The sequence below is a fragment of the Archocentrus centrarchus genome, chromosome 15 (assembly GCF_007364275.1).
Source record: "Archocentrus centrarchus isolate MPI-CPG fArcCen1 chromosome 15, fArcCen1, whole genome shotgun sequence".
NCBI classification, from domain to species: domain Eukaryota; kingdom Metazoa; phylum Chordata; class Actinopteri; order Cichliformes; family Cichlidae; genus Archocentrus; species Archocentrus centrarchus.
This window is the reverse complement of record NC_044360.1, coordinates 13,395,599-13,422,468: the sequence shown is the minus strand read 5'-3', so window position 1 is coordinate 13,422,468 and position 26,870 is coordinate 13,395,599. Positions and strand designations below refer to the sequence as shown.

At 40.2% G+C, this 26,870-nt stretch overlaps 3 protein-coding genes across 6 annotated transcripts; 2 read left to right on the top strand and 1 right to left on the bottom strand.

Moving 5' to 3' along the window:
• Positions 1 to 53: 53 nt before the first annotated feature.
• dhx32b (DEAH (Asp-Glu-Ala-His) box polypeptide 32b) lies at positions 54 to 7,540 on the top strand. Its single transcript, XM_030747430.1, has 11 exons — positions 54 to 500; positions 658 to 851; positions 1,419 to 1,794; positions 1,892 to 2,128; positions 2,678 to 2,771; positions 2,876 to 3,025; positions 3,744 to 3,935; positions 4,035 to 4,175; positions 4,334 to 4,524; positions 5,695 to 5,885; positions 6,473 to 7,540. The coding sequence occupies exons 1-11, from the start codon at positions 219 to 221 to the stop codon at positions 6,645 to 6,647; spliced, it is 2,223 nt and encodes a 740-aa protein (XP_030603290.1). The 5' UTR covers positions 54 to 218; the 3' UTR covers positions 6,648 to 7,540.
• Positions 7,294 to 23,028, bottom strand: edrf1 (erythroid differentiation regulatory factor 1). 4 transcript variants are annotated; one of them, XM_030747426.1, is made up of 26 exons: positions 23,008 to 23,028; positions 22,378 to 22,477; positions 21,216 to 21,424; positions 19,074 to 19,140; positions 18,862 to 18,987; positions 17,938 to 18,062; positions 17,691 to 17,835; positions 17,490 to 17,591; positions 17,260 to 17,381; positions 16,820 to 16,931; positions 14,303 to 14,450; positions 14,096 to 14,207; positions 13,288 to 13,399; positions 12,582 to 12,857; positions 12,391 to 12,462; positions 11,729 to 11,876; positions 11,439 to 11,633; positions 11,094 to 11,294; positions 10,727 to 10,945; positions 10,339 to 10,565; positions 10,043 to 10,201; positions 9,777 to 9,926; positions 9,354 to 9,507; positions 9,079 to 9,194; positions 8,633 to 8,805; positions 7,294 to 8,158 (listed from the first exon to the last, which is right to left on the bottom strand). In XM_030747426.1, the coding sequence occupies exons 2-26, from the start codon at positions 22,474 to 22,476 to the stop codon at positions 7,993 to 7,995; spliced, it is 3,735 nt and encodes a 1,244-aa protein (XP_030603286.1). In that variant the 5' UTR covers position 22,477; positions 23,008 to 23,028; the 3' UTR covers positions 7,294 to 7,992. The 4 variants fall into 4 exon arrangements, with proteins under 4 accessions (XP_030603286.1, XP_030603285.1, XP_030603287.1 ...); XM_030747425.1 differs by lacking the exon at positions 23,008 to 23,028 and adding an exon at positions 22,781 to 22,900; XM_030747427.1 differs by lacking the exon at positions 23,008 to 23,028 and adding an exon at positions 22,781 to 22,899 and having other exon boundaries at positions 11,439 to 11,630.
• A 600-nt stretch (positions 23,029 to 23,628) lies between these two features.
• LOC115793499 (autophagy-related protein 16-1) lies at positions 23,629 to 26,296 on the top strand. Its single transcript, XM_030748527.1, has 7 exons — positions 23,629 to 23,716; positions 23,796 to 23,859; positions 23,968 to 24,046; positions 24,343 to 24,416; positions 24,921 to 25,172; positions 25,324 to 25,442; positions 25,939 to 26,296. The coding sequence occupies exons 1-7, from the start codon at positions 23,629 to 23,631 to the stop codon at positions 26,010 to 26,012; spliced, it is 750 nt and encodes a 249-aa protein (XP_030604387.1). The 3' UTR covers positions 26,013 to 26,296.
• The last annotated feature ends 574 nt before the right edge of the window (positions 26,297 to 26,870 follow it).

Here is a 26,870-nt window from a genome sequence, read left to right as displayed (position 1 = left end):
TGTGTGTGTGTGTCATCTGTTGATGTCCGCACTTCTGTGAGATTAGTGGCCACATGACAACACTGGGCTGGCCGCCTAGCGAGCCTTTCATTTGGCTTCACTAGAGGAGGCGGGCTGTGTGCTGTCCAACAGTTTACTGAGAGCTGGAGACCTACAAACTCAATTTCTGTGGATCTGTAAATGAAGTCTAAACCCGACAGACCGGGAGCCTAGTTGAGATGGCGCTGGACGTTACGAGTTTAACTGGAGAGGACTATTTGGAGGGGAAATCTCCCTGTTGTTCAGACACAGGAGCTTTGAATGAAGGAGACAAAGAGTATGACGACATCTTGGAGCTTAATCAGTTTGATGGACTGCCTTATTCCTCCAGGTTTTACAAAATGCTGAAAGAAAGGAAGGAGCTGCCAGTGTGGAAAGCAAAGTGTGAATTCATGGACACTTTGGCCAAAGAACAGTTTGTTGTTTTCAGTGGCTCTGCCAAAACTGGAAGGAGCTCTCAAGTGAGTACTGTGGGGCATTTGACACTTCAGCAATGGAAAGAATAACAGCAGATTGAACTTTTTTAAAAGGGAAACATTTGAGCCATTTTTTTCTATTAACTCAAAGTAGGGAAGCATCTGTAATTTAAGCAACTTTTCTCACTCTTACCCTAAACAGATACCTCAGTGGTGTGCTGAATTCTGCCTGTCAGTCCAGTTCCAGCACGGCATGGTGGTTTGTACCCAGATCCATGCACAACAGGCTGTAGATCTTGCCCTAAGAGTTGCTGACGAGATGGATGTCAACATCGGTCACGAAGTCGGGTACAGCATCCCTCTGGCAACATGCTGCACTAATGACACAGTCCTCAGGTGTAGTACAGCAGTGCTTCCTACTTTTCCTACTTTGTATGTCCAGTGTTACTCTCAGAGTCCTTCTCTCAGCTTGCCGGGCTATAATAATGCATGCTCATGACACGCACAGCTAAATCACCCCGCCTTTTCTTCCTCTCAAAGGGGAGGTGAACAAAAGGTTGAGAGGCTCTTTTCAGCAGCTCGTCCACAGCTGCTCGGCTCCATGTCTCCCCATATGTCGCACTCCCTCATTTGGATCCCTTAAAGGTTAAGAAACAAAAAAAAAAAAAAAATCAGCACATTAAGGGGAAGAAGACAAGATAAACAGGCAGCCAGCAAGTGTGAAAGGATCCCCTCCTCAGACTAATTATTAAAGTAAATTACACTAATGGCAGCAAAGCTGAAGTGTAGACAAAGTGTTTTTCATTAAGTTGCCACCTTGAGGTATGCTGAAAGGATTTCCTTTTAATATACTGTTACTATCTTTTAAGCATGCAGGCTTACATTAAAGAAAAGATTTATTTCATGCTATCTCAAATTAGGCACAATGTGCCCCTGTGCACATGTACTTACTCTTTCCTAAAGGTACTGCACAGATGACATGCTTCTGAGAGAGATGATGTCAGACCCTTTGCTCGCACGCTACGGTGTTGTGGTTGTGGATCAGGCCCACCAGAGGACTGTAGCCACCGATGTACTCCTGGGTCTGCTGAAGGACATCGCCCTGCAGAGGCCAGAGCTCCGTGTGGTCCTCCTTACAGCTTTCCAACCCAGCCCCAAGCAGCTGTCCCATTTTACCGGGGCAGCAGCACCTCTGATTTACCTGGAGACCCCGGGTGCAGGGGAGGTGGTATACAGCAGCACAAGCGATGGCTACTTCTGCTCTGCTCTCCGTCTCGTGCTGGAGATCCATCGCTCCGGAGAGGATGGAGATGCGGTTGTGTTTTTGGTGACAATGCAGGTAAAAAAAATAATAAAAAATCACCACTGCATGACATATAGATTCAGAAGTCTGAAAATAATGTCTGCCTTTCTCTGATCTATCTCCTTTCTACCAGGAGATAGATCTGGCCCATGACATCCTGTGTCATGAGAGGCACAGCTTACCCGCCGATCTGGGTGACCTGCTGCCAATAGCTGTGCATCCTGGGCAGCCTGGGAGTCTCCCGATCCCGGTGGAAGAGGAGACCACCAAGACCCGCAGAGTATTCCTCACTTCAAGCCCAAACGAGGACTTCTTCTGGGCTGTTACCTCCATAAGCTTTGTTATTGATGCCGGGCTTGAGAAAAGATATGTAAGTTGCTTTTTATTTTAATCAGCGATTACACGAAGGGTAACCTCCAGGGTTAAAAATTACATTGCTCATGCTGAGACCCAGTTGCTGATTAATAAGAGAGTTTCATATGTTGAAAAGCAGAGATTTGGGAGAATTATGTCAGTGTGCTTATGCAGAAACACTCTAGATAGAGAAAACTGCAATTCTGAATTCTCAAATTATAAAGCTCATTTCTGGCATAGAAATCAAAGGTACATCTCGTGCTGCAGCCCACACAACAGAGACAATAAATCAAGGTTTAGGCAATTAAATATACTGAAATTAAAATTCTTAAGCAGAAGTGTGGCATCTGTTATACAGTGTGTGTTAGTGGTTTTATACCAGCATTTATAAGTAACAATAACAATTTTAAATCAGTTAATCTTCCTGGAATTAATTTTGACCTTTTTTGACACTTCCATGTAATTTAATTTGCATTTAAATAAATGTAGCGGAAGCGCCTTCAAAACGTAGCATAGTACTAAGGTTTGGCTACATATACTTTATAGTCCTGCTTTGACATTGCAGGTCTACAACCCCAGGATCAGAACAAACTCAGTCATCATTCAGCCTATCAGCTCTGGTCAAAGCGAGAGTCGAAGGCAACTGGCAGGTCCAGCGGGTGAGAAGTTAAACTGCAAACAAAACGCTTTTTGGTCTAAATCCATGGCTGCCACTTCACTGCTGTCTAAGAGTCTGTCTAAAAAGGATGTTTGCTTCCTGTAGGCAAGTGTTTCTGTCTGTACCCAAAGGATAGACAACTTCCTCCTCAGATACGCCCGCGTATTGTGGAGTCTGACATCACTTCCATTGTGCTGTTCTTGAAGAGGATGGAGATTGCTGGACTGGGTCACTGCGAATTCATTGACAGGCCAGGTGAGATTTATATAAATTGACACTGACATTTTCAATTTTTCATTCTTTTTTTTTTTTTTTTTTTTACCAGCCTGAATCATTGTTCCCTGAGTAAAAAAAAAATCTGGGTTCAGTCACTCGGTTGCCTTTTGTTCCAACACACAGGAACTTTTTTTATTGGAAGGCAGTGAGCCGTGCTTCAGCTAAACTGACAGCTCCTGTTCTGCGTGCATCCTTTTAGAGCTGACCTGCTTTCACTTGCTTTTGTTTCCTCGGATTTATTCACCCCCACTAACACAAACACACAGACACACTGAGCCTCCCATTAGCTGATTAGAGCGCAGGCATGATAGAGTTGGTGTGGAGGAGAACACAAGATAATAGACAGCTATGATTTCATCTTTTTTTTTTCCCCTGTCCAATCATTCTGTCTCGAGCTCTGTTTGGAATTCCATCGAAAAAACACATTTGTTAAAACAAACAAACAAAAAACTCAGAAAATTTCATTTGTACCATGATCGACTTCATTATGCATTGTGATACACGGCAGATGTTGGTGAGGATTATGAAATCCTAATCTGCTGCTGCCCACTCACTTCGAGCATTCCCACTGGGGTGCCAGTACACTATGGGGGGATTGTCCTAGTGGGTATCTGCTTTGGATTACTGTGAAAACATGGCACTATGCATAACACTTTTACTCAACATGTATTTGTATGTAATTAATAATCTCACCCAGATCCTGGAGGCCTCATGCAGGCTTTGGAGGAGCTGGACTACCTAGCAGCTCTGGATAATGACGGCAACCTGTCTGAGATGGGCATCATCATGTCTGAGTTCCCCTTGGAGCCCCAGATGGCGAAGACTGTGCTCGCCTCGTGCGAGTTTGACTGCGTCAGCGAGGTGGTCATCATTGCAGCTATGTTGTCAGGTAACGTGACAGTCTGGTCTTTTAACACAAATATGCTAGAAAGAGCCACATACATATACAAAACCATGCTGGGTTTTTTTTGTTTGTTTGTTTTTCTAGCACCATCTTGCTTAGTGGTTCCTTCTGTGGAGCTGAAACCAGAGGCAACCCAGTGCCATATGAAGTTCCAGCACCCAGAGGGAGACCACTTCACCCTAATTAATATCTACAAGGCCTTTAAGCAGTGCCAGCAGGATCCATGTGAGTGAGCAGAACATCGCCGCACACAAGCTCATAATTTTTGTTACGTTTTTATAGTTTAGAGAGTAGACAGAAAAACTAAACATATGGCAGTGTTTACAGTTTCATTATTGTCACATCCCTGCTCTCTCTTTGGCGCTGTCTGCCTCCTTTGTTAGACTGTAATGAAGAGAAATGGTGTCAAGACTTCTATCTGGACCACAGCGCTCTCCTGGCGGCTGATGCAGTTCGCACTGAGCTCACTGACACTCTGAAGAGGATCGAGCTGCCCATCTCGGTGCCCGCCTTCGGTTCTCGAAGTAACACGGTCAACATTAAGAGATCCCTCTTAGCAGGTTTCTTCATGCAGGTCAGAAAATGTAATTTATTAGCATCCATCCTCCTGTTTTCAGATTCAGCTTCACGGGAGAGGTGGGGTACATCCTGGACAGGCTATTAACCCATCACAACTCTCATCCATGCATACGGCCAGCTTAGATTAAGCATTTAACCTAGAAAGCATGTTTTGGACTATGGGAGTAAACCCGCACAGGGACAGGGAGAACATCCAAACTTCACACAGGAGATTCAAAACCAGAGCAGTGCTGACCACTGAGCCACTGTACCGCCCACCGTTTTTTTTATTATTCCACTCCGAAAAGCACAGCAATTGTATTAGGTCAGCATTGAAAATATAAATACTCAGCTTACAACAAACACCCACAGTCTTTCTACAGACTTAAAAACATTAAACTCTCCTGAGTGGAACTAATGGCAGCATTATTGAGGGTGCTTTAATCATGTATAATTACGCTCAGAGTTTAGTCTCCATAATTAATTGTCAAAGAATGTGGCCCATTTGAAATATTAATGTATTTCCATTTATTCATGTGTGTAAGTGATTAAAGACACACAGAATAATTAGATTTTATGACTAATTTAAACAATCAAAACTTGTATTACTATTTAGCCCGAACTGTGGTACCCTACCACCTTATTGCCTTGAGCACCGAATACACCGATATTAACTGACTATTTAAAGACTTTACATCTTCTGCTGCTTGCATTACACACTACGAGTGTCTTCAGCTCTTCCACTTAACTGTATTTATATTTTATTACTAAGACGCTTCACTTGCTCTCACCACTTACACTTCAAGAAGTAAATTGCTTTAACTTGAGCCCACATTTCAACTCCTGTCAATCTTAACACCTCATCAGACTCTTTAAAGTACCAGGTCTTCATCTTTAAACACTGCATATTTTGGGCTTTCAGCGTTTACTTCTCAGCCGACACTTCTGCGCCTTTCAAAAGTTGCTCTTAGTTTGATTCCTCATCTTTGAATTTGACTTCAGTTGATGTTTGTATCCTTTAATTGCCACTTCCATTTCAACTGCCAGAATATTTTAGTAAATTCAGTCTGTTTTGTTGTTTATATATATATTTTTTTTTTTTTTAATGTATTTTTAAAGGTAAAATGACAAGTATGAATAATTAAGTGCTCTTGAGTCCTATCCTGTTCCGACTCTTTTCATTCAGGTGGCACGGGATGTGGATGGATCAGGGAACTACTTTATTCTAACCCACAAGCACGTGGCACAGATCCATCCTCTGTCTGGCTATGGGCCCAAGAGTCCCAAGCTGGGCCTGCCTGAGTGGGTGCTGTTCCATGAACACTCCTTTTCAGAAGACAACTGCCTCCACACTTTAACCCACATAACACCACAGGAGTAAGTCTCAGCCTCGTTTCCATTTCCTTCCTTGAACATTTTAAATAGTGGACTTCTTTTAAATAGGCATAAATGACAAGATGCAGTTTTGTTGCCTTAAAAGCACCCACTAGATCACACTTGTGTCTCCACATTTGAGGAGGTTTAAATGTAATCAGACAGACACATTCCCCTTCCCCTTTGAACCATATGTAAAGCCCTAGTTCAGCAGACTGGTCATGCTGGTTCTGGTGGGAGGTAATATAATACTGTTCTCTAATATCTGCTAGTAGAAGAAGGGATTATGGATTGCACGGATCTCTGAGAATGTGGAGCTGCAGCTTAATGGAGGGAGAGAAAGCTCTGTAACCTTTCTCATGCTTTCTTAAGTTCCCACATCCTGGAATGTGCAAATCCATTCACTGCAGCTCAAATATGAGGAGCAGACATACTCGAAGTTTTATCTACAACAAAAGCGGGTGCGAACTTTGCAAATTGAAATTAAGTTTGCATTAGTTAAATTCATCACAAATTAGATGAACTACAGTTGTTATTTTTTGGGTTGTGATGCACAAAACGCTGTAAAACATTCTCCTCTCCCTCATTAGGTTCATTCAGATGGCACCGCAGTACTTTTTCTACAATTTACCATCTAGTGAGAGCAAAGACATCCTGCAAAACATTTTGAACCACGGAGCGTCTCAGTACCAAGAGGAGAAATCACAATCATCACAAAAGGAATCTCAGGAGGATCAGACGTCTGACCGCTGTGTTATCCAATGACTGACCGACCCAGTTTCCCCAGTCACGGTGATGAAATAACCAGAGGAATTTTTTGCACTGTATAGTACAGTATATAGCACACTCTGGATCATCAGTTACTTCTTTCATCTGTGCCCTATCCCTTATTTTTATCCCAACATAATCTCTGCATTTGTTATGAAGATAAAAAGTGCACTAATATATGAAATAAAAGCACTGATCTTTTGCAGGTTTTCAGCACCTGATTGTTCATATTCTTATAGTTCTCATTTAAAGATTTTGTGACTTCCCTTCCTACTTCTCCTCATATCTAGTTACCAGACAGATCTTGTTTGATTAATGAACTGCAGGGAGCTTCTGGACACGCCTGCAGCTCCATCTGGTGTGAATTTAGCTGACACCAGTGCACCGACACCACGCTGAAAACATCTTTCACCTCTTTGGTGGGCTCCTGCTTGAACAGTGCATCAAGGACCACTGACCATAATCCACAGGGTGCAGTGCTGCCTTGAATAGTTTGACATTCATGCAGTATCACAGGATTTACTGCCCCCCCCCAAAAAAAAGACCTGATAGAAATACAGCAGCTTTCCAAACTGGTGTCAAATGGATCTCATTAGCACAGTAACAATTAAGATAAACAGAACATTATGAAAAGTACAGTGTATAAAATTCAAAAACATTTTATTGTCATCCCACAACAAAACATGCTGATAAAAACTTCAACAGCACTGTGGACAAACTAGGCCCAGGAGTTTGCATTATATGCTTCCAATCCATTCGCATATGGTCGTTCTGGAAAAGCAAATAACATATTTTAGCTTATTTAAGCCTGTCACACATCAGTTTCTCTTATTCACAGCATTACTGGTATTATTGAATATCAAAAATACCAATTAAAGTGAAACAAATCTCTTCCTGTGCTAAGTGATTTCTTTATAAGTTGCTTTGTGTTGAATTTATATTTAGTAATAATGGCTTTTAAATTTTCCATCATGTTTGTGTTTGTAGGAAAAAAAAAAAAAAAGAGCAGTCATTTTAGATGTTTGGTACAGTCATAAATACATAAGTGACCTAAGCTGTCATAAAATTAAATAGCATCTGAATTTACAAGTCTTCACAACAATGTACAATTCAAAACCTGTGATGCAAACGTTAGAAAAAGATGAAGGCGCTGGAGGTGAAATTAGCTTTCAGACTGTAATTCAGAGTAAGACGGCTTGCCTGAGTGTGTGCCTGTTACTGTTGTGATTAAGAATCATTTTCTATCACAGTATTTTTGAGAATGCCATGTCTTCTCCAAAACTTAGCCTGGAGGTTTGGCAAGGTCCAAAGAGCAGAGTCAAATTCTTGAGGGTCTTCCTTGTTATGGCTTGTGTGTGCCTGTGTCATCACTTCCTGTTCGCTGCATCAGCTGCTGCAGGAGGTCAATGTAGAGTTCAACACGGCTGACAAGAGGAGCATTTTTGTCAGCACGAAGCAGCTTGGAGTATACGTTCTTATACGTTTTCAACAGCTCCTCGTCCTTATTGCTGCAATAAAGGTGAGATATGGGTTGTCACAAATGGACAAAGTCGAAAGGACATATGAAAAAGTTGGAAGTTTAAATTCAGTGACCTTTTTATATACATTTAATCATAGTAAATGTTACTTAACTTTGTAGTTCGGTAGGATCCCTACTTCATTTTAAATAAATATATCATTGCATCCAAGGACTTTTCTCTAAGAAAGTTTAATCTTTATTTTTATGGCTGTTTTAAAGTGTTGGCTTCTTACTTTCAAGTGTCTCATAATGGTAAGCAATAGGGCAAATGTCAAAACAAGACCTTAAAATGCACAAGCAGGTAAATCCTCAAGATCAAATATCAAACTAGTCCAGCCTTAAAAAAAAAAAAATTATTCAAAGATGTGTATGGTCACTAAATCTATATAAAACTTGTGTCATACACAAAGTAGGCGGCCTAAACAACTTTCCAAATCTTCAGGATGACTTTCATATTGCTCACCTTGGTTTACGTTTCGTTGTCGTCATCAGTTTGATCACCTGCAGCAGCAGGAAGGAAAAACTAGGCTCAAACACACCAATTAACTTCATCACTTCTTGGAGGTTCAGTCCTGCCATCGGGCCACTGGCCACATCAGGAGATCCTGCTGACTCAGCAGCATCTGGTTCATTCAACTACAGAACAAGAAGTGGAAAGAAAAGACTGTAGGCTACCAATGCTTTACAAAGGTGAGTAATAAAGCTTTCCCATTGAGTTGTTTTTACTTATCAGAAGAAATTAGCTGTAATAAAACTAATTTTAACCAGTTTTGTTAAATGGGGTTTCATTAACTTGAGCATAATATACATGTATATTCTATCAAATGGTCAGAATTAGTAAATTATTGTTAAATAAGGAATTAGAAACTCACTGCCTGTGCTGTATGCATGGGCTTCTTGTAGACTTACCTCTTTCTGCTCCTCCTGCAGCTCTTTCTGAATCAGCTGGAAAGCATGGCGGGTTTCTGTCATGATCTCTATTGCTCCAGTCAAGCTCTTCAGCTTAGCTGTGCTGCTGTTCTGACCTGTGGAAACACAATATGAAACATTACCATAAGAGGCTTTGAAAAGAAACATTACAGTGTTTTCCAATTCAACCTTCATCTGACAAAAAAAAAACAAAACAATAAAACCAAAGATTACTGCCAACATCATAATATTCATCATAATGAATAGCTGCGCACCTGCCATCGTAAACTCAGCAAAAGCCACCCTCTCCAGCAACGTGCGGAGCAGCTCGCAGGGTGCATCTTTGAGGCTGAGGAATAAACTGACAGCCTTGCTGTAGTGAAGCTCTGCCAAGCTTCGATGCTGCTTTCTCAAGTGTTCATCTCCCACCTGTCACACAATTACAGCCAGAAACACAGACATCCATCCGCTCATTATATCGCTACAAGTATAAAGACAGACACCGTACCCTACTTCAGTCCTTGTCTAGTCAGTGTGAACTTCTTTTGCTCACCAAGAGTCACATATTTTATTTTTGGCATGCACATAAAAAGGCTGAGCTGAGCCATGCCAACAGTTAACACAAAAAACAACCAAGATATTCAAGAAGAAATGAGAATCGTTTTCTACTGTTGTATGTATTTTACATTATTTCCCACCTGGTTGCGAAAGCAGCTGTGGTACATAGAAGCCAAGCGGTGGTGGATGGTGGCAGCTCTGTATTGGTAGAGCGGCTGCCGAGCCGAATCTGTCTGCAAGTCACAGTACTTGAGAGACTTCATCATTGCTTCGGTCACTTCCCTCTCAATCTGAGATGACACAAACAGGATATTACAGACATGATTTCTTATATAATTTATCAAACAGTATTAAATATGTTGATATCCTTAATATTCCATCCAGCCCCAGATGTGTTCAAACTCACCTGCTCCTGGGCCTTTCTGGATACTGGGGCATAGTCCTGCAGAAGAGTAGCCAGTGTAAAGTATGTAGTGGACAACTCCCAGTTTACACTGTCCCACACTGCTGGGTGGTTCTCTCTGCTTGCCAATGACTTCATAGCTCGCAGGTAGTAGTCTATAGCCTAAGGCAAAATTGCAATGATAGTGTGATTAGGCACCGTCAGGATACAGTGAGACAAATGCAACAACGCTGCAAAAGAAGCACCACTTAAGTGAGAATGCTCAATGCAGAATTTAAGAAAACATTTCAGTGTGACACCTTGTTGTAGTAAAGAGCCTCTTCAGGCGAAAACTCCCCTCTGCCTTCATCGCCAGACACGTTACAGTGGGCCTGGGCACAGATTCTCATCAGCCTGCCAGTATTACACAGCAGTAAGGCTGTGTTGGTGCTGTCCCCAATGGCTTCAAAATCCGTCATCCCTTTCTCAAAGAAGCCAAAGCTCTTTTTCCACATCTCCTGCTCTGCTACAGACACTGACCTCTTCACTAGAGGGGCAACAAGAGAATAATAAAAAAAATTTTAAAACGCTGGCAATATATTTTTATGAGAAAAATACTCCATACTTCTGCTGATCCAGGCACAAAGAGAAAGTGATTAACTCATTGTACTGTTTTATGTACACTTCTTTTGGCATAATGGAACTTACCCTCTTTCTCAGCCTGCATGGCTGCAGCCTGGTTCATGTAGTAGACTCCCATCTCATTGCGGATATTTCCCAGCCGTTTCAGAACTTGAGCCAGCTGATCTGAGGTATGGTCTTTCAGAGCCTCAGAGACAAGTAGTTCATATGCTGCCTCATAGCACTTACTGCTAACAAACAGCTGGTACTCTGGGTCCATAGCTAGATCTGTTGCCATGCTGAAGGCTAGTGGATAGAGAGTAAAAAGAATAACATATTTTACAACATCTAAGCAACATAACATATTTTACAACATCTAAGGAATCAGCCTATGGTCTCTACAGACCATAGTAGAAAGAATATCAATGTACTATATCTCTTTTTAGGGACTGACCCTGGCAGCTGCTCTCTCTGTGCAGGCTGTGCAGGATCTCCTGGTCCTCTTTGGTCTGGTAGCTGTATTCCTCCAGGTACGCTGCCCTGTTGTTGGCATTCTGAGCCAACATCAGCTGGATGTCCCCACACAGAGACAGGCACTGGCTGTGAAACAGCAGCACATGTGGGTGCAGTGTACCGCTCACTGAACAATAGGCATCTGGAAGCAGCAGATGAGGTCATGGAAGAAGAAAATTTTGAAGAAACATGTCACTGTCAAGATTAAAATTTAAACAACAAAGAAATGTAGTTTAAGTTGGAATTATTGGATTATGACACGATTAAAAAAAAATAAAAAAATTACCATAACACTGCAGAGACAGCTTAATGTAACGTAAGGCTCGTCCATATTTAAGCAAGTTAGTGGCTGCATCAGAGAGGACATAATAGGCCTTGGAGGCTTTGAAGAAGAGTTTCAGCTTCATATGGTGCTGCCAGGAGCCAGGGATCATCCCTGAGCGTGTTGGGTGCTTCTGGTCTGCCTGCAAGGGACCTGCTGCTTAAAAATGTGGGAAAACCAGAAAAAAGAACCTCAGTGAAAACCATGTGTGTCTATTTACTGTTTTATTCTGCAACATTATAAGAAGTCATTACCTCTTTCAAGCAGGAGAGAAATACCTTTCTCAGCAGTACAGGCTCCATTAGAACTTCTGTCCTCATATTTGAGAGGGATGGGTGTGTTGGGGTCAGCAGCTGGAAGATCGCTCTCCTTCTTGATGCTGCCATCCACTGCTTTTAATCCCTGTGGATTGTGTTGCAGCCATTTATTACAAAGAAAAGTACCCAATCAATTTAGCATTGCTCTCTTACTAAGATCAGACAAAAAGTGATGCAATGCATTGCTCCTTCATTACCAAATTGGCACACAGACCTCACACATAATGCATCTTGACCACCAACAGTTGACTAAAAGATTCGGGCACATTACAGCAGTAGCAGTTACTGTAACCTGAAGCTGAGCTCCTCTAGCAGAGATGGAAGACAGTCTACAGACATCTGACAAGTTCACTTCTTTTCAAAACCACACTAAGATTTTTTAATTTTTAAACTTCAGACCCGAACACGTCACTTCAGGAAGTTTATAAGGTTTAACAAAAAGGTTTATAAAACCAAGACCTGTCAGCATACTTTGATCTGTGTGTAGGTATATAGGTGCATTTGTTCTTTAATACAGTAGAGAATGACAAACTTTTTGAGAAGTCACATTTTTTTGCATTGCATATACATAAATTTACAGTAAATATTCAGAAACTCACCCTTAGTACGTAGCTCAGGACAAGTCTACATCGCTCCTCCTTGTCTTGAGAAACAGGAAAAGCACAACTTGGCTGAAGGAGTTAAAAAAAAATATATAAATAAATTACTCTTGTCTGTATACAACATATTTTTCATTCTGCCCTTTAGCCTATGCTGAGAAGGCAGAGGAAACCTTTAAAGATTCACTCACTCTGATCTGGTGAGTGGACCTGTATTTCTCCGGGACTGACAGCTCCCCTACAGAGCGGATCACAGCCACCGCTTTACTATCATCCTGTGTGCTGGAGCAGTTACTGTAGGAGCCATTATCATCGCTGTCCTCCGTCAGATCATCCTCCTCTTCCCTGTCTTCGTCACTGTAGCTGTCCTCTGAACCACCGGCCCGCAGCGACTCCCCTCCATCTTCTTCAAGAGGCTCGTCGAGCTGGAACAGCTCTGACAGCATATAGTGGGCAGAAGCGATGATCTGAGCAGACAGAAGATAGAGGCGATCAGGGCTGAAGTCAAGTTCAATCAAATCTAAGTAATGGCATAGTCAAATGGCTTCACATTGCATTTTCTCTACTGTCTGAATATAGATACAAAAATATGAATATCAAAGAAGATAATAAGAACATACTGTTAGGTCCATAAATATATGGACGATGACATTTTTGTAATTTTGCCTCTTTACACCATCACAACTGATTTAAATCAAGTTGTGGCTGAAGTGCAGTACTGCGGTAACTATTTGAATTATAGCCAGTGTTATGCATAGTCCCCCATTTTTACTATTTGGACAAACCAAAATTTTTAGTTGATTATCTTCTTTAAAATTTTGATGAAAATCCTTTGCAGTCAATTTTAACTTGGAAATCAGGGTTGACCTTGTCATTTGTCTTAAAATCTGCACCTACCTGAGGATGTCTCTCCTGATCCAGAAGTTTGGTGCAGTTTAGCAGCAGAGTTCTGATAGTGCCATAGTGCTTTCTGTTTTGTCTTGCTTTTAGCATCAAGTTGCTGGCCACTCTGTGTCACAGAAAGAAAAACAAATACAAAAAAAAAAACTTAGAACAGCAAGAACTGAGTGCAGCTTTGCACACTGAAGTATTGACGTGTCTGTTAATTACAAGCTTAATTTGTGTGCAGCAGTTGTGATCACTGAGGTTGCCATTTAGAGGAAGCATAGTATACTGAATATAGCGTACTAACAAAGACAGAGCAGAAATAATTCACTTTATAAGGAATGGCATTTCTTTCTTTGCTGATGCTTGTTATGTATAGAAATTAGCCAGATTACCAAACTGTTGTAAATTCATAAAACATTAGAAATTAAAGCCAAAGCTGTCTTCAAAATTATTTCAACCTTTAAGCGACAAATCCATTAACAATTTTCTTTTTTTTTGCTGTACAGGCCCACAAAGGGTTGGAGCCTATATCAGCTGGCACTGGAAAAGAAGCAAGGCATACCCTGGAAAGCTCTTCAGGGCTAACACACAGAGACAGGCAATCATTCATGTTCACATCCCCACCTACAGCCAATTTAGAACTAATCAAACTAACAGTTTTTGGACTGCACTTAGACAAAACCTGCAGTCACATGGCAACATGCAAACTCTACACCCAGAACCTTCACCCCCACCCCCCAAACTGCATGACCACTTTTCACAGCTGCAGGACTCCCATAACACAAGGCAGCTCATATTACATTGCACAGATACTTACTTGTATAGTAATACAGCCACAGGAAGAGTGAAGGGATTCTGACATTTCTCTTCTTCAGCCTCCTCACACAGAGTAGTAAGATCATAAAGCTTCACAATGTCACTCCCACTAGCTGTGGATTCAAGAAATTAGTTTAGAAAACATCAACAACAAGCACCACCTTAATACAGAGCCTTTTGGATCATTCCTGTTCACTTTTTCCCCCACCTTTGAAAAGCCAGTAGGTGTGACCCTCTTTAGTGCAGTTAGACTTCAGGAAGGAGAGGATATTTTGGGCGATGTCTTTTACTACTCTCGTGGAGAAAGTCGAGTTTTCTAGATGAGGGATGTCCTCTGTTTTTATCATCTCGTATTTCTGAAGTAAAAACCAAAAACAAATGGGAAGCTTTAGGACCACTTTTTCAAAGCAAGGGGCTCCCATTTCAGAGCATGATCATCACAACACAAACTGTGTATGCTCTCAAGACTTGTTGCTTAGTGTTTGTTGTGTGTGTATATTTTTTTTTTCTTAAATAGACTACAAGCAAAAAATAAATCATAATTAATATGCAAATTGTTTCAGCAAGGATTACCACATCTAATTGGATCGTCAACTGCATATGGAAGAACCTGTTGCGTAAAGCATGAAGTTGAACTATGTTTTGCTCTTTTTTTTTTTTTTTTTTAAAACACATATCCTCTTAATTAAGCCAATTAGCTCATATTTAGCAGAGATTTTTCATACCAACATGTTTGTCTTTCAATGTGAACTCATTTTGAACTTGGAGGCTTGAAGACTCAGTACAGGCAATTTCTCCTTGATTTAAGAAGCCAATTTATGTAGAAATTTGCTCCAAAAGCTAATAAGATCATATATGCCACGCACCCACGCAGGCACACACACACACACACACACACACACGTTCTTAGCAAAAAATCCAGCAAGTGCATTACAAACAGGCACAGGAATGCACTGCCTAGCTTGTGGTTCATCTTTTACTTCTTAATGATGTGTGCAGCTGAGACCCCACACACAAAATCAACTTAATTTAATGAACATGTGTTATTGATTAAAAAGCAGCCATAAGCCTGCTGTTTGTTAAAGTGTGGGTGTAATCTTAAATGGCCAAGCAGCATTTTGTATACCACTGGACACTTAATTTCTCCTGAGTTAACGTTATATTTGCTTATGTATAGTATAGAAGAATTTCAAATCCACTGCTCAAAAAAATAAATAAAGGAACACTTTCAAAATACATTAGATTTCGATGGGAATAAAAATCATGCTGATATTCATACTGGGCAATGTGTTAGGAATGGGGTGGGGGGGGTGGGGGGGTGGTATCTCCTCCCAGATCTGGACCAGGGTATCTCTGAGCTCCTGGATAGTCTGAGATGCAACCTGGCAGCAATTTTGGATGGACTGAAACATAATGTCCCAGAGGTCTTCTATTGGATTTAGGTCAGGAAAGCATGAGGGCCAGTCAATATCAATGCCTTCATCTTCCAGGAAATGCCTGCATACTCTCACCACATGACACGGGTGCATTGTCGTGCACCAACAAGAACCCAGGGCCCACTGCACCAGTGTAGGATGCATCCCTCCATAGAAATACCTCCCCAGATCATCACTGACCTGCCACCAAACTGGTCGCGCTGAACAATGTTACAGGCAGCATAATGTTCACCACAGCTTCTCCAAACCCTTTCACATCTGTCACATGTGCTCGAGGTGAACCTCCTTTTATCTGTGAAAAGCAAAGGGCACTAGTGGTGGACCTGCCAATTCTGGTACTCCCTGGTAAATGCCAATTGGGCTCCACGGTGCTAGACAGTGAGCACAGAGCCCACTAGAAGATGTCGGGCCTTCAGGCCACCCTCATGACGTCTGTTTCTGATTGTTTGGTCAGAGACATTCATACCAGTGGCTTGCAGGAAGTCATTTTGTAGCACTAATCGGTCCTGCCGATGGGTTAAGGACCTTCTACAGCCCTGTCCAGCTCTCCTAGAGTAACTGCCTGTCTCCTGGAATCTCCTCCATGTTTTTGAGGCTTTGCTGTGAGACACAGCAAACCTTCTGGGAATGGCACGTATTGATGTGCCATCCTGGAGGAGTTGGACTACCTGTGCAACCGCTTAGGGTCCAGGTATCACCTCATGCTGCCAAGAGTAAACTGGACAAATGCAAAACTAGTGAAAGAAAAACTGAAAAAATGAGGAGGGGAAAATAAAAATGTCAGTAGCCTCCACCTATAAAACCATTCCTGTTTTGGGGGTTGTCTCACTGTTGACCCTATAGTATGCCTGCTCTTAATTTCATTAACACCAAAGCAGCTGAAACTGATTGATAACCCCCTCTGCTACTTAACTGATCAAATCACCATCCTAGACATTTAATTGCCTTGATGCTGTACTCTGATTAAAAAGTGTTCCTTCACTTCTTTGAGCAGTGTATCTTTGCACAGCAAGGTTCAGTCTCTTCTTTCTAGATGAAGGCTTATAGTACCAAAGCATCAAAAACACTATAGTTATTTGACAATTTGTTCATCTGAGTTTTAATAAACTATTAAAATAACCAAGACCAACCATGAACCATCATCTTATCTCATAATTTTTCTATTAAGAATGGCTGCTATAGGAAATACCCTAGCCTAGCTAATGTTCCAATGTGAATACTGATTATGGCTGTCACATAGTTATGCATAACACCGAGCTGAACCAAAAATAAATAAATAAATAAATTACCTGAACAATGCCATTGACGTGAAAACACATAACAAGTTCTGGGACGTTGCACATCAGATTATCAAGCCAGTAGTCGATACCAGTCAGAATGTTGATTGGTTTATTGTTGTCCCTGAAAACAGAGTGCAATGTTTGAGACTATGCAGGAATAATGAAGCAGGATGACTCCAATGAGGCTGGTTCACCTTCTAAAGTCAGTTATGCTAAAATTAAAAATTGCCAGCTATAATGACCCTACATAATGTATGTAAACCTATTATTTAACCATTCCACGTCTATAGATATTATATATAGATAATTTAACATTATCTTGACGACAGGTACACAGAAGGAGGCGAAAGAATCAAAATGAAATACAATTAAAATGCATAATCACATTTTGCCTCTAAATAAGTGTATATTTTAGATCCCGGATGGGAACCAATGAATTAAAATCCAACCTGAGTCTCAGACTGACAGCAGGATAACGACCACCTCCAAAAATAGGCATGTTGGACCCAACTAACATGTGGATATCTTCAAACGTCCACATGATGTTTCTCACAAAGTCATTTCTTAAACCCTGCCAAGCAAGTGACAAAGTGTACATAACAGAGTGCATGTAGACACAGGGCGTAAGTCATTAGCTGTAGTTTTATACCATTAAGGAAGAATGAAAGTATTGTGTTACCTGACTGCTCTCTCCTTCGTTGAAGAGTGTAGGGAGGTTTTGCTCTTTAGGAACAGAAGTCACCTGGCCCAAAGCAAAACTGCTGTCCACAGAAACACTTTCCTGCACATTTAACAGCACACTTATTTTCAGTTCATCTCATGTGATACAAAATACCTTGTATGTGGAACAAATGAATTACCAAAATTCAAACCAGAGTACCTGTTTGGGAGCTTCTGGTTCTTCTGCATTAGACGTGCTAGTGAAGGTTGTAGGCCATGACGTGCTGAACTCCTCTGCCCTATTCTCCTCATCCCCTTCACTCAGGTTGTCTGATTCAGGCTCAGCAGCCCCATCACCATTTATACTGCAGGAAACAAATAAAAGCTGGTTTGGTATAGGACTGAACAAAGAGTCATGTTCAACTCCAGAGCCAAACTCAGCCAATCAAGCAAAGCCAAATCCTCACCTATAGTAGAGGAACTTTGACAGAATTGCTTTTTGATACCAGTGCTCTTTACTCTTCTTTTTCCTCTGCCACTTCTGATCCATTAGCCTCTGGTAAAACTCCTTCAGCCATGTCCAATCTCCTGTCTGCAACACATAAGAAAGTAAATATTAATGTAAAAGTTATCATAAAAAGTTTGAAGTTTAAGCTTATTTTCCCACCAGTCTACTACACAGACCAACGAAAGGCGGAAGTGCTCCTGTGATAAGCAAACTCCTGAAATTAAAGTTGTCTCACGTAATGTCTCACGTAATATAGTTGGAAATTAATCATTCGCTCAGCTGTATTCCTTGATGTTGAAATGTGTTATGCTTGTTTTAACAGCTTTTTTGAATTAAAGACTTAAAATTAAACCACAAAAAGGAGCAAAAGTTCGTTCTCCGTTTAACCAGCTGCTTTTCCACAGCTGTGCTTCGCACTCACGGTTGCTAGGCGACATGAGCTACGCAGAGGTGAGGGCAGGTGATGCTGATATGAAGGCTAGCCGCTCACTTCCAGCCTTTGCGGTCTTCGTAGGCTGCGAAGGACCCGGTCTACGTGGGCCGGGTCCTTCGAAGGATGCGGCCCCTGAATTTTTGACATAGTGCTTCCATATAATCTGTATACCTGGAACTCGTGCACTGAGAAACGTTCCGCAGTGCAAAGTGCAATTAAAATGCGTTAACATTTTTAATTCGTTATTTACCCCGTAATTAATTAATCGAAATTAACACGTTCAAGTCCCACCCCTATAAATAATGCAAAAAACAAAAAATAAAGACTGAAAAAAAATTATCAGTACTAACTATTCATCTACCTTTTATTTTAAACATTGACAGTGACCCAGAATTTCATAGTCAGTATTAATAACGGAGCAAACAGCCTCTTGAATTCACCCGGCTGTACCTGGGAGGATCTCATGAAAAGTTCTTGAATGTCCAGCTCATCCAAAAGCAATGTCCTCCCCACACGGTGAACAGCCATACTTAGATGGGACTTGCTGTACGGAATTTTCAAAAGTTTCTTGATGTTCTGAAGGTGACAGAAAATCATGTTAATATCAGCTGTCTGTACATCTTTCAGTACCTAACAAATAACTCTGCATCAGTTCCACAAACCTCTGAGTCTGAAACCACGTCAACATCATCTCCAATGCAGTCGATGAACTCGTATGCCATCCCAAAACTGTAAAAGAAGAAAAAGAGTTTACTCAATACAGGGTATTTGCATAATAATTAGACTGATTAGCAGTAATCAAAGGCTTCAACTGATGAATGTGCTTCTATAATTTACCCACTGACAACCTGAATGAAAATGCAGCAAACTGAGGGGTTTTAGTACTTTGAGCTATGCAGTGAGAAGTTCTGCAGTGCAGGTTTGAACCATAGTTTTGTAACATCAGTGATACTCCATTATTCCTTGGAAATGTCATCAGAAGAAATGTCATTAAATTTCCATAGTTATGCTGATGACCGCGAGCTTTACATGGCTGTGTCTCCTAATGACCTTGGCCCTATAGGCTCTCTTTTGCAGAGATTGTATCTCTGATATTAAAACATGAACGACAGAAAATCTTTTACAGCTTAACCAGGACAAAACAGAAGTTTTAGTTATTGGTACTGAAGATTTACAGTCAAAAATCCTCTTTGACCCAGATCTTAGTTTTGAGCAGCACATCAGAAGTTCAACAAAGACTGATTTTTAAAATTGTAAGAATATTGACAGGGCAATGTTTCTCTAAACAGTTTCTCTCTCAAGAAAATGCAGACACACTATTACATGCTTTTATTTCCTCCAGAATTCTCTCTCACACACACACACACACACACACACACACACACACACACACACACACACACACACACACCCCTACTCCAGAACTCAGCTGCACAGGTTCTGACCAAGGCCAGAAAGATAGCACATATAACACCAGTTTTAAAGTATCTGCACTGGCTTCCCTGTCAGCTTCAGAATAGATTTAGGTCTTCAGCTCAAGATTTTTTAAGTGCCCCTAAAATCAGAGCTAAAAGCCACAGTGAGACAACCTTCTGTTACTATGACCCACTTCTGTGGAACAGCCTTTCTGAAGACCTGAGGACAGCAGAGAATGTTAATGCTTTTATAGCCAAACTAAAAAACCCACCTTTTTGACCTGACGTTTTTAAAAATTCATACTTATTTCTACTATTATTACTATTACTACTTATTATTATTCCTTCTGCTCACACCTTTTACCTTGTTTTAATTATTTATTGTACTTTTTTTAACCCTATTAATTATTTACTGTTTTTTTTTTTTTTTTTACCTTTTTTTATTTATATATTGTGCTTTGTTATCTTGTGTACTTATTTATTTAATATTTTTTATCTTGTCTCTGTTTTTCCTCATTGATAGTGCTTCCTCAGTTCAACTGAAACCACTGATTAAATATGACCCACGCCCCCTTCACACCTGGGCACATGTGTTCAAGCACATGATCAATAGAGGGTCATAACCACCTCCAGGGGACTACGCCCACAGGGGTTTAAATACCTGGGTCTCTCCACCATTTGGTTGAGAACTGAAGAAGCCTTTCGGATGAGAGGTGAAACGTCTTCAAGAAACAAAAAGAAGTCCAGTCGCCTTTTTCAAGCTCCAGAGACTACTATGACCTGGATAACTGAGAATCTACACAGACATACTTCCTCAGTTCAGTTTTAATGTTTTATATGGTGGGCTCAGTAGTGACTGTGTGTGTGTGTGTGTGTGTGTGTGTGTGTGTGTGTGTGTGTGTGTGTGTGTGTGTGTGTGTGTGTGTGTGTGTGTGTGTGTGTGTGTGTGTGTGTGTGACTATGGCTTTTTGGCATATGTTGTTCTGTAAAGCACTTCACCACTTTAAATAAAAGCACATCACGCTGTAGGAAGCATGCAGGGATTTAAAATATGTGTACAATTAAAATAGATCTGTAAACTACAAAACACAACAGGCACATGCAGTCTAAAGAATGCGACATCTATGCCATCAGTTATGTTTGCCATCTGGTTACCTCCTTTTTGCAGATTATATGTAAGTGATAGATATTATACTAGGTGTAATGAAAAAAAAAGTGGTGGCTCTGTCCCATCAGTATGAGCTTGACACTAATTCAAATCCAGTCTTTCCCATAAAAATGCACAGTATGCTCCTTTTTCTAAAGCCAAACATTATCTTCTCTATATAGATCAGCACACTTTCACAGCACAGCTGAAAATATCAGCAATCAACACCAACATTGTTATACCTGGAAAAGGGTTTGCTCTTGCTGCTGGACCCTAATATAGTGGTGCCAGCGCTGCCCAGCTGGGGGTTCTCTCTCAGCCAGTTGGCAGGAGGTAGCTTCAAGTCGGTCTTTTCCTGCAGGAGGGCATAACTGGTAGGTGGTGGGGCTGCACAGTACTTGACCACGGCACGGCTTTTGATTTCACTGTTGCCTGAGCATATTGCTGATTCCTACAAATAACAAAAGCAAGCATAATATTGTGAGGTAATGAAAATGAATGGACAGCACTGACAGAGGAACATTTAGGTTTTTACTGAGATGTATGATAAAGATCTCAGTTTCAAGCCATATCTTTTTAAATGAGAATATGGCTGGCATTTCGGTTGTTATGAGTATAGTGTACATACAGGTCATCTTCTTCTAGCTGCTCCCTTTAGGGGGTCACCACAGTGGATCATTTGCCTCCATCTCACCCTATCCCAAGCATCCTCTTCTGTCACACCAACCCTCTGCATGCCCTCCTTCACTACATCCATAAACCTCCTCTGTGGTCTTCCACTTTTCCTCCTGCCTGTCAGCTCCATATTCAATATCCTTTGTCCAACATATCCACCATCTCTTCTCTGCAATGTCCAAGCAGAATCTCTAACTATCTCCAAACTACTCAACCTGAGCTGTCCCTCTGATACATGTATACCAATTTCTAATCTTGTCCATGCTGGACACCCCCCAAAGAAAATCTTAATATCTTCAACTCAGCTACCTTCAGCTTGGCCTCCTGTCTATCAGTGCCACCATCTCCAAACCATCATAGCAGGTCTCACTCCCATCTTGTAAACCTTCCCTTTCACTCTTGTTGCTATCTTTTGTCACAACTCACACTCATCTTCACCTCTTTCACACAGTCTGTTGCTTTGGATGGCTGACCCCAGGTATCTGAACTCATTTACCTTCACTACCTCTACTCCTTCCACCTTCACTGTTACACCTGTCTCAATCTCATTCACACACGTATTCTGGCTTGCTTCTACTGACTTTCATTCCTCTTCTACCTGTCCCCTACTTTCACTACAGATATAATATGGATAGAAGGAATTCACTGCAGCATTATCACTTTACAGATTAATTAAACCACGTTACACGTGACAACATACAAGATTCTCCTTGCAGACTAACTACTTACATGTTTGCCGTTATCTCCTGTGCAGGTAGGACCACTGACTTCTTCCTTTGCATTATCCAAGGGGATGCAAGGCTCTCTGTCTCCAGCTGAAGCGCTCATACTGGACATACGAAGGTCAAATTCACCAAACAACGCCGACTTATTAAACAGACAACATACCCATGGCTTTGACAAGCCGTGGAAAATCTATACATTTGTCGAATAACAAATGAGATAGGTCAAATATGCTGACAAAGTTATTTAGTTAGCTTGACAAGCTAGCTCCTCGATAAAGCAATGCTAGCTCGTAAAGCTGTTTAAAAAGTGTAATTTAGACAAATTATATCTAAACGACACAAAGACGAAAAGTTGACGCTGCTTTGTTAACCACAAATGTTTACCTATTAGCTCCGTAACTACTTACACGAGCCTGTAGCTTGTACAGTCTATTGACAGACCACCGAGCAACAAGCCAACGACAACTTCCTGTTTCACAGCAAAACGAACTATAAAACAAATTTTATTACTCGTTTAGAAGAATAAAATTTCGCAACGCATAAAAAAGTAAATTTGAAGGGTACAACTCGGGATATTAGCTTTAGTCAAGGCACGTTTCATCTGAAAAGACTTATTGGAAAAAAATGTACGAACCGGAAGTATTTTCAGAAGTTCTTTCTGGAAAAGTGGAGCATGTTCTGTTTCGTTCTGGTGACTTTTATTCTGAAATTCCCTGCTTAAATAACTAAGTTCATGAGAGCTTTGCGTGCGGCAGGATTGTCCTCGGTTTAATTAATTTTATTTACTGCGAGCTATGCACACGGTTTAGATTTATTATACTGTGCAATTATGTTTTGCGCCCTACTTAATTTATTAAATGATTAAAGTTAAATCAAAAAAGTATTACAAGTAAACACATTTAGGTGGAGGGTACTAAAAAATATTCAAATGAGTGGGGGAAATACTTTGAACATGTAATTATTATATTCGAGTACTAATTGATCTCCTGTACATAATATAATATAATATAATATAATATAATATAATATAATATAATATAATATAATGAATCCTTGTGAGAACTTATACCCAGCAGTGGAATGTCTAGCTGATGAGTGAACAGGGAGGAGCTGTGAAACTTTGCTGAGAGCATTTAATTCCTGCGCCGACGACACACATCTTATGTGAGGGCTGAAAACGTTGCCATTCTGCTGCTTCAATATATTTTGGGGACCTCAAACGCGAGGCTTTTTCTTTCCCCATTTGTTCATTATAATGGGAAGCTGGAAGGATCACGTGCGCTCAGGGCTGCAGCAGAGAGACCGCAGAGAAAAACTCCCATTTGTTGGCGTTTTCACAAGCTGTAAGATTAACATTTCCTTGCCTCTCTTGATGTTTTCCTCTCTATCAGAGCCTAAGGACGTCTGTCTGTTATCTTTTAGTGTCGCAGCTGGAGGAGCGCTTTGAACTTCGGGAACAGATTTTGGCGGATGTTCAGTCTCAGAGGTTAGAAATGCAGAATTTCACTTACCCTACATTATGCGCTTTCGCTGCTCGTGTTCTCTGCTTTCTTTTTCTCAAGTATTTTTAAATTTGTACAATTGTTATTTTCAGTTCAGAAAGCGATGAAGTTGAGGGAAACGCCAGACTGCTTCGACTCAAGCTGAGAGAGAGCGAACACCTGGTAGTTAAGGTGTGTTAAATGAGCAGTAGTCCAATGATTAACGCCTCAGCGGCGCAAACCTCCTCTTACAGGGGATGCATTTAAGTAAATGCAGAGCAGCATGTTTTATAATAATATGCATGAAGACTACATGTGATAGTCAGAAGCTACTTTCAGAGCCTTTGAATTTTTTTTTTTTTTAAATAAAGATTTATTGTTGAAATTGGTTCAGAGCAGTGGGAAAATAGTGTAACGAAGATGTTCCCTTTCAACTGGTGAAATCCCTTCATTTTTTAGGCAATTCACCCTTTGTTTTGTCTTCCCAGTTGTCTCAAACTGTCTCCGACCTTACCACGGTCCTGTATCTGAAAGAAGCTGAACTACAATACTGGCAATCACGGTAATATTAATACCTTGGTCAGTACTGACTATCATTGTTCAAGTAACACCCTGGGTGGTAGGCCATTTAGGCACTGAATGAAAAATATTTATTTTTTTTAATAACTAAAATTTAAACTTTTTGGCCTCCCTCTATGTAAAATCAAGATATGATAGATCAGATTGAAGAAAATATTAAATCGCAGTAAACTTGAGATGTAGTGAAGCTATTTCTCAAATAAAACTTCATACTTGCTCAGTATGCTGCGCAATTCCTCCTAGAAAAATAAGATGGTTAATTTGGTCATATAACAAGCAATGTTGTTATTATTATGAGATGCATTGTTGCTATTTGAGAGTCTGATTCATAAGCTGAAGCACTAATAGGTTCTTATTTCATATTGGTGGGACTAGCGAGCCACTTAAATAAAGCAGTATAATTTTCCAGGGTAGGCCATTTGTTGGTCTTTTGTATTCAGAATATAAGGGATCAGCTCATCATTATTATAATACTCGACTGTTACAGTGTATCCCAGTTCCGTCAAGAGGCACTTACTCTGGCTAAAGGGAGTAACACCCTGAAGGCAACCCTTTCAGAATTTGAGTTCACCGTAGAGTGTCAATCCAAAGAATTAGCAACCCTGCGTGTAGATCACCAAGGCCTTAAGGAAGCTCTTGCAGATGCCCTGACTGAGAAAGAACGGCTATTGCAGCGATGGATGGAGGAGAAAATGGAGGAGGCAGACAGGTTGAATAAATACAACATCACACAGGAAAGGTAAGATAATGAATTCAAGGGTTTCTGGGCAACTTACAAAGCTAAAAAAAAAAAAAAAAAAAAAAAAAAAACGAGAATTTGTTCACTTTTTATGACAACGTCATCGCAGTTTGAAGCTTTTAAGCTGTCTGGGATTGATGCCTTTCACCAGGTGGCAACATTTGACCAAACATCTGAGGAAGCACCTCCAGAAAGATGTGGAGAAAAAATGTGTTCACACACTGCTGAACTCTTCAAGTGATGCAGCGCAGTCTACATCAGCCATTCGGAGTAAGGATCCACATTATTTTATAGATATTAACACATACTACATTAGATGCAAACAAATGGTTGTCTTCGCCCTTTTAATTAAGAAGCTTTAGGTCATAGGTCAAGACAAGTGTGTCTTAGTGGTGAACTGGTAATATGATAAACAAATGGCTAATGGAAAAATGAGAGAATACAAAATTATAGGGCTTTTTTTTTTTTTTAAACATTTAACTAGATAGCAGTTACAGGTTCATGAGTGTTACATGAATAAATACTGATTAGAAACTTTTGGTTTATTAATTAGTAAATTGCTAGAAAATTCACTGGCAACTATTTTGATATAACACTACTTTAATTAAAAACACTAATTGCAACTTCTGCAATAAAACTGAATACATCAAAGTGATGTTTTTCACAGTTTCCAAGCACCTTAATTTATAGTTCAAGACCTTTAACTTAATATTTGGTCTAAAGAATCGATGGTAACTCTTTTGTATCGTACTCGTCTTCTCCTCAGAGATCAATATTACAACAGATATGCACAGTGGACTCCCAGACCTCAGTCATATCTCAGGTCCACCACAGATGTAATATTCCCTTGGGATCCCAGGGACAACTTTTTTCTTTTCTTTTTTTTCTCATTGTCTGTAGGTGAAATACTAATTGTCCATATGTAATCCCAGAATGATGACGTGTTTTTTTGTTTTTGTTTGTTTTTTTCCCCTTGCAGTGTTAGGACAACTTGTTTGTGTCTATCTTTTAATTTATCTAGAAATTAATTTAAAGATCCACTTTATTGTGTAAATTATTTTTTGATATAGATATATGCTATTAGAGTGCCTAATTGTACATTAACTGCTTTCACCAGAGTCACCCTTTAGCTCATCAATTGTGGATATCGTCTTTAATGGACCCCCGACACTTAAAACCCTTCCAGTTGTGATTTTTTTTTTTTTTTTTTTTTTTTAATTGATTAACCTTTGAAACAACTTCTGCTCATCTGGTTTGCATTGAATGAACTGAAACCACTGAGGCTTACTTTTAAAAAAAAACAAAAAACATTTTAACTATTATTCAACCAATTAAACATTTATTATATTTAAAAAGCCAAGCTCAGCATTAGTTTGATGTATACTGTTGTATTAAGGTACGTGTTACTGTCTTCTTTATCACTGATGAGAGAAAATAAAGAGACTTTTATGCCTATTTTGTTTTTGTTTGTTTTTTATATGCCTTCCCTCTCTGAATCCCCTCTTCTGAACAAAGACTGTCCTTTTAAACATTGTGTGTTCTAATCCTTAATTTGCTGTGATTAAATATTAAATACTAACATTTCATTGTGGGTTATTTCTCATTCTTTTGATCCCAAATCAGAAATATTTAAAAATGTTTTTTTTTTCTTTTTAATATCAGAATTCAGTTCCAGATCTCCAGGATCAGATTTCAGTT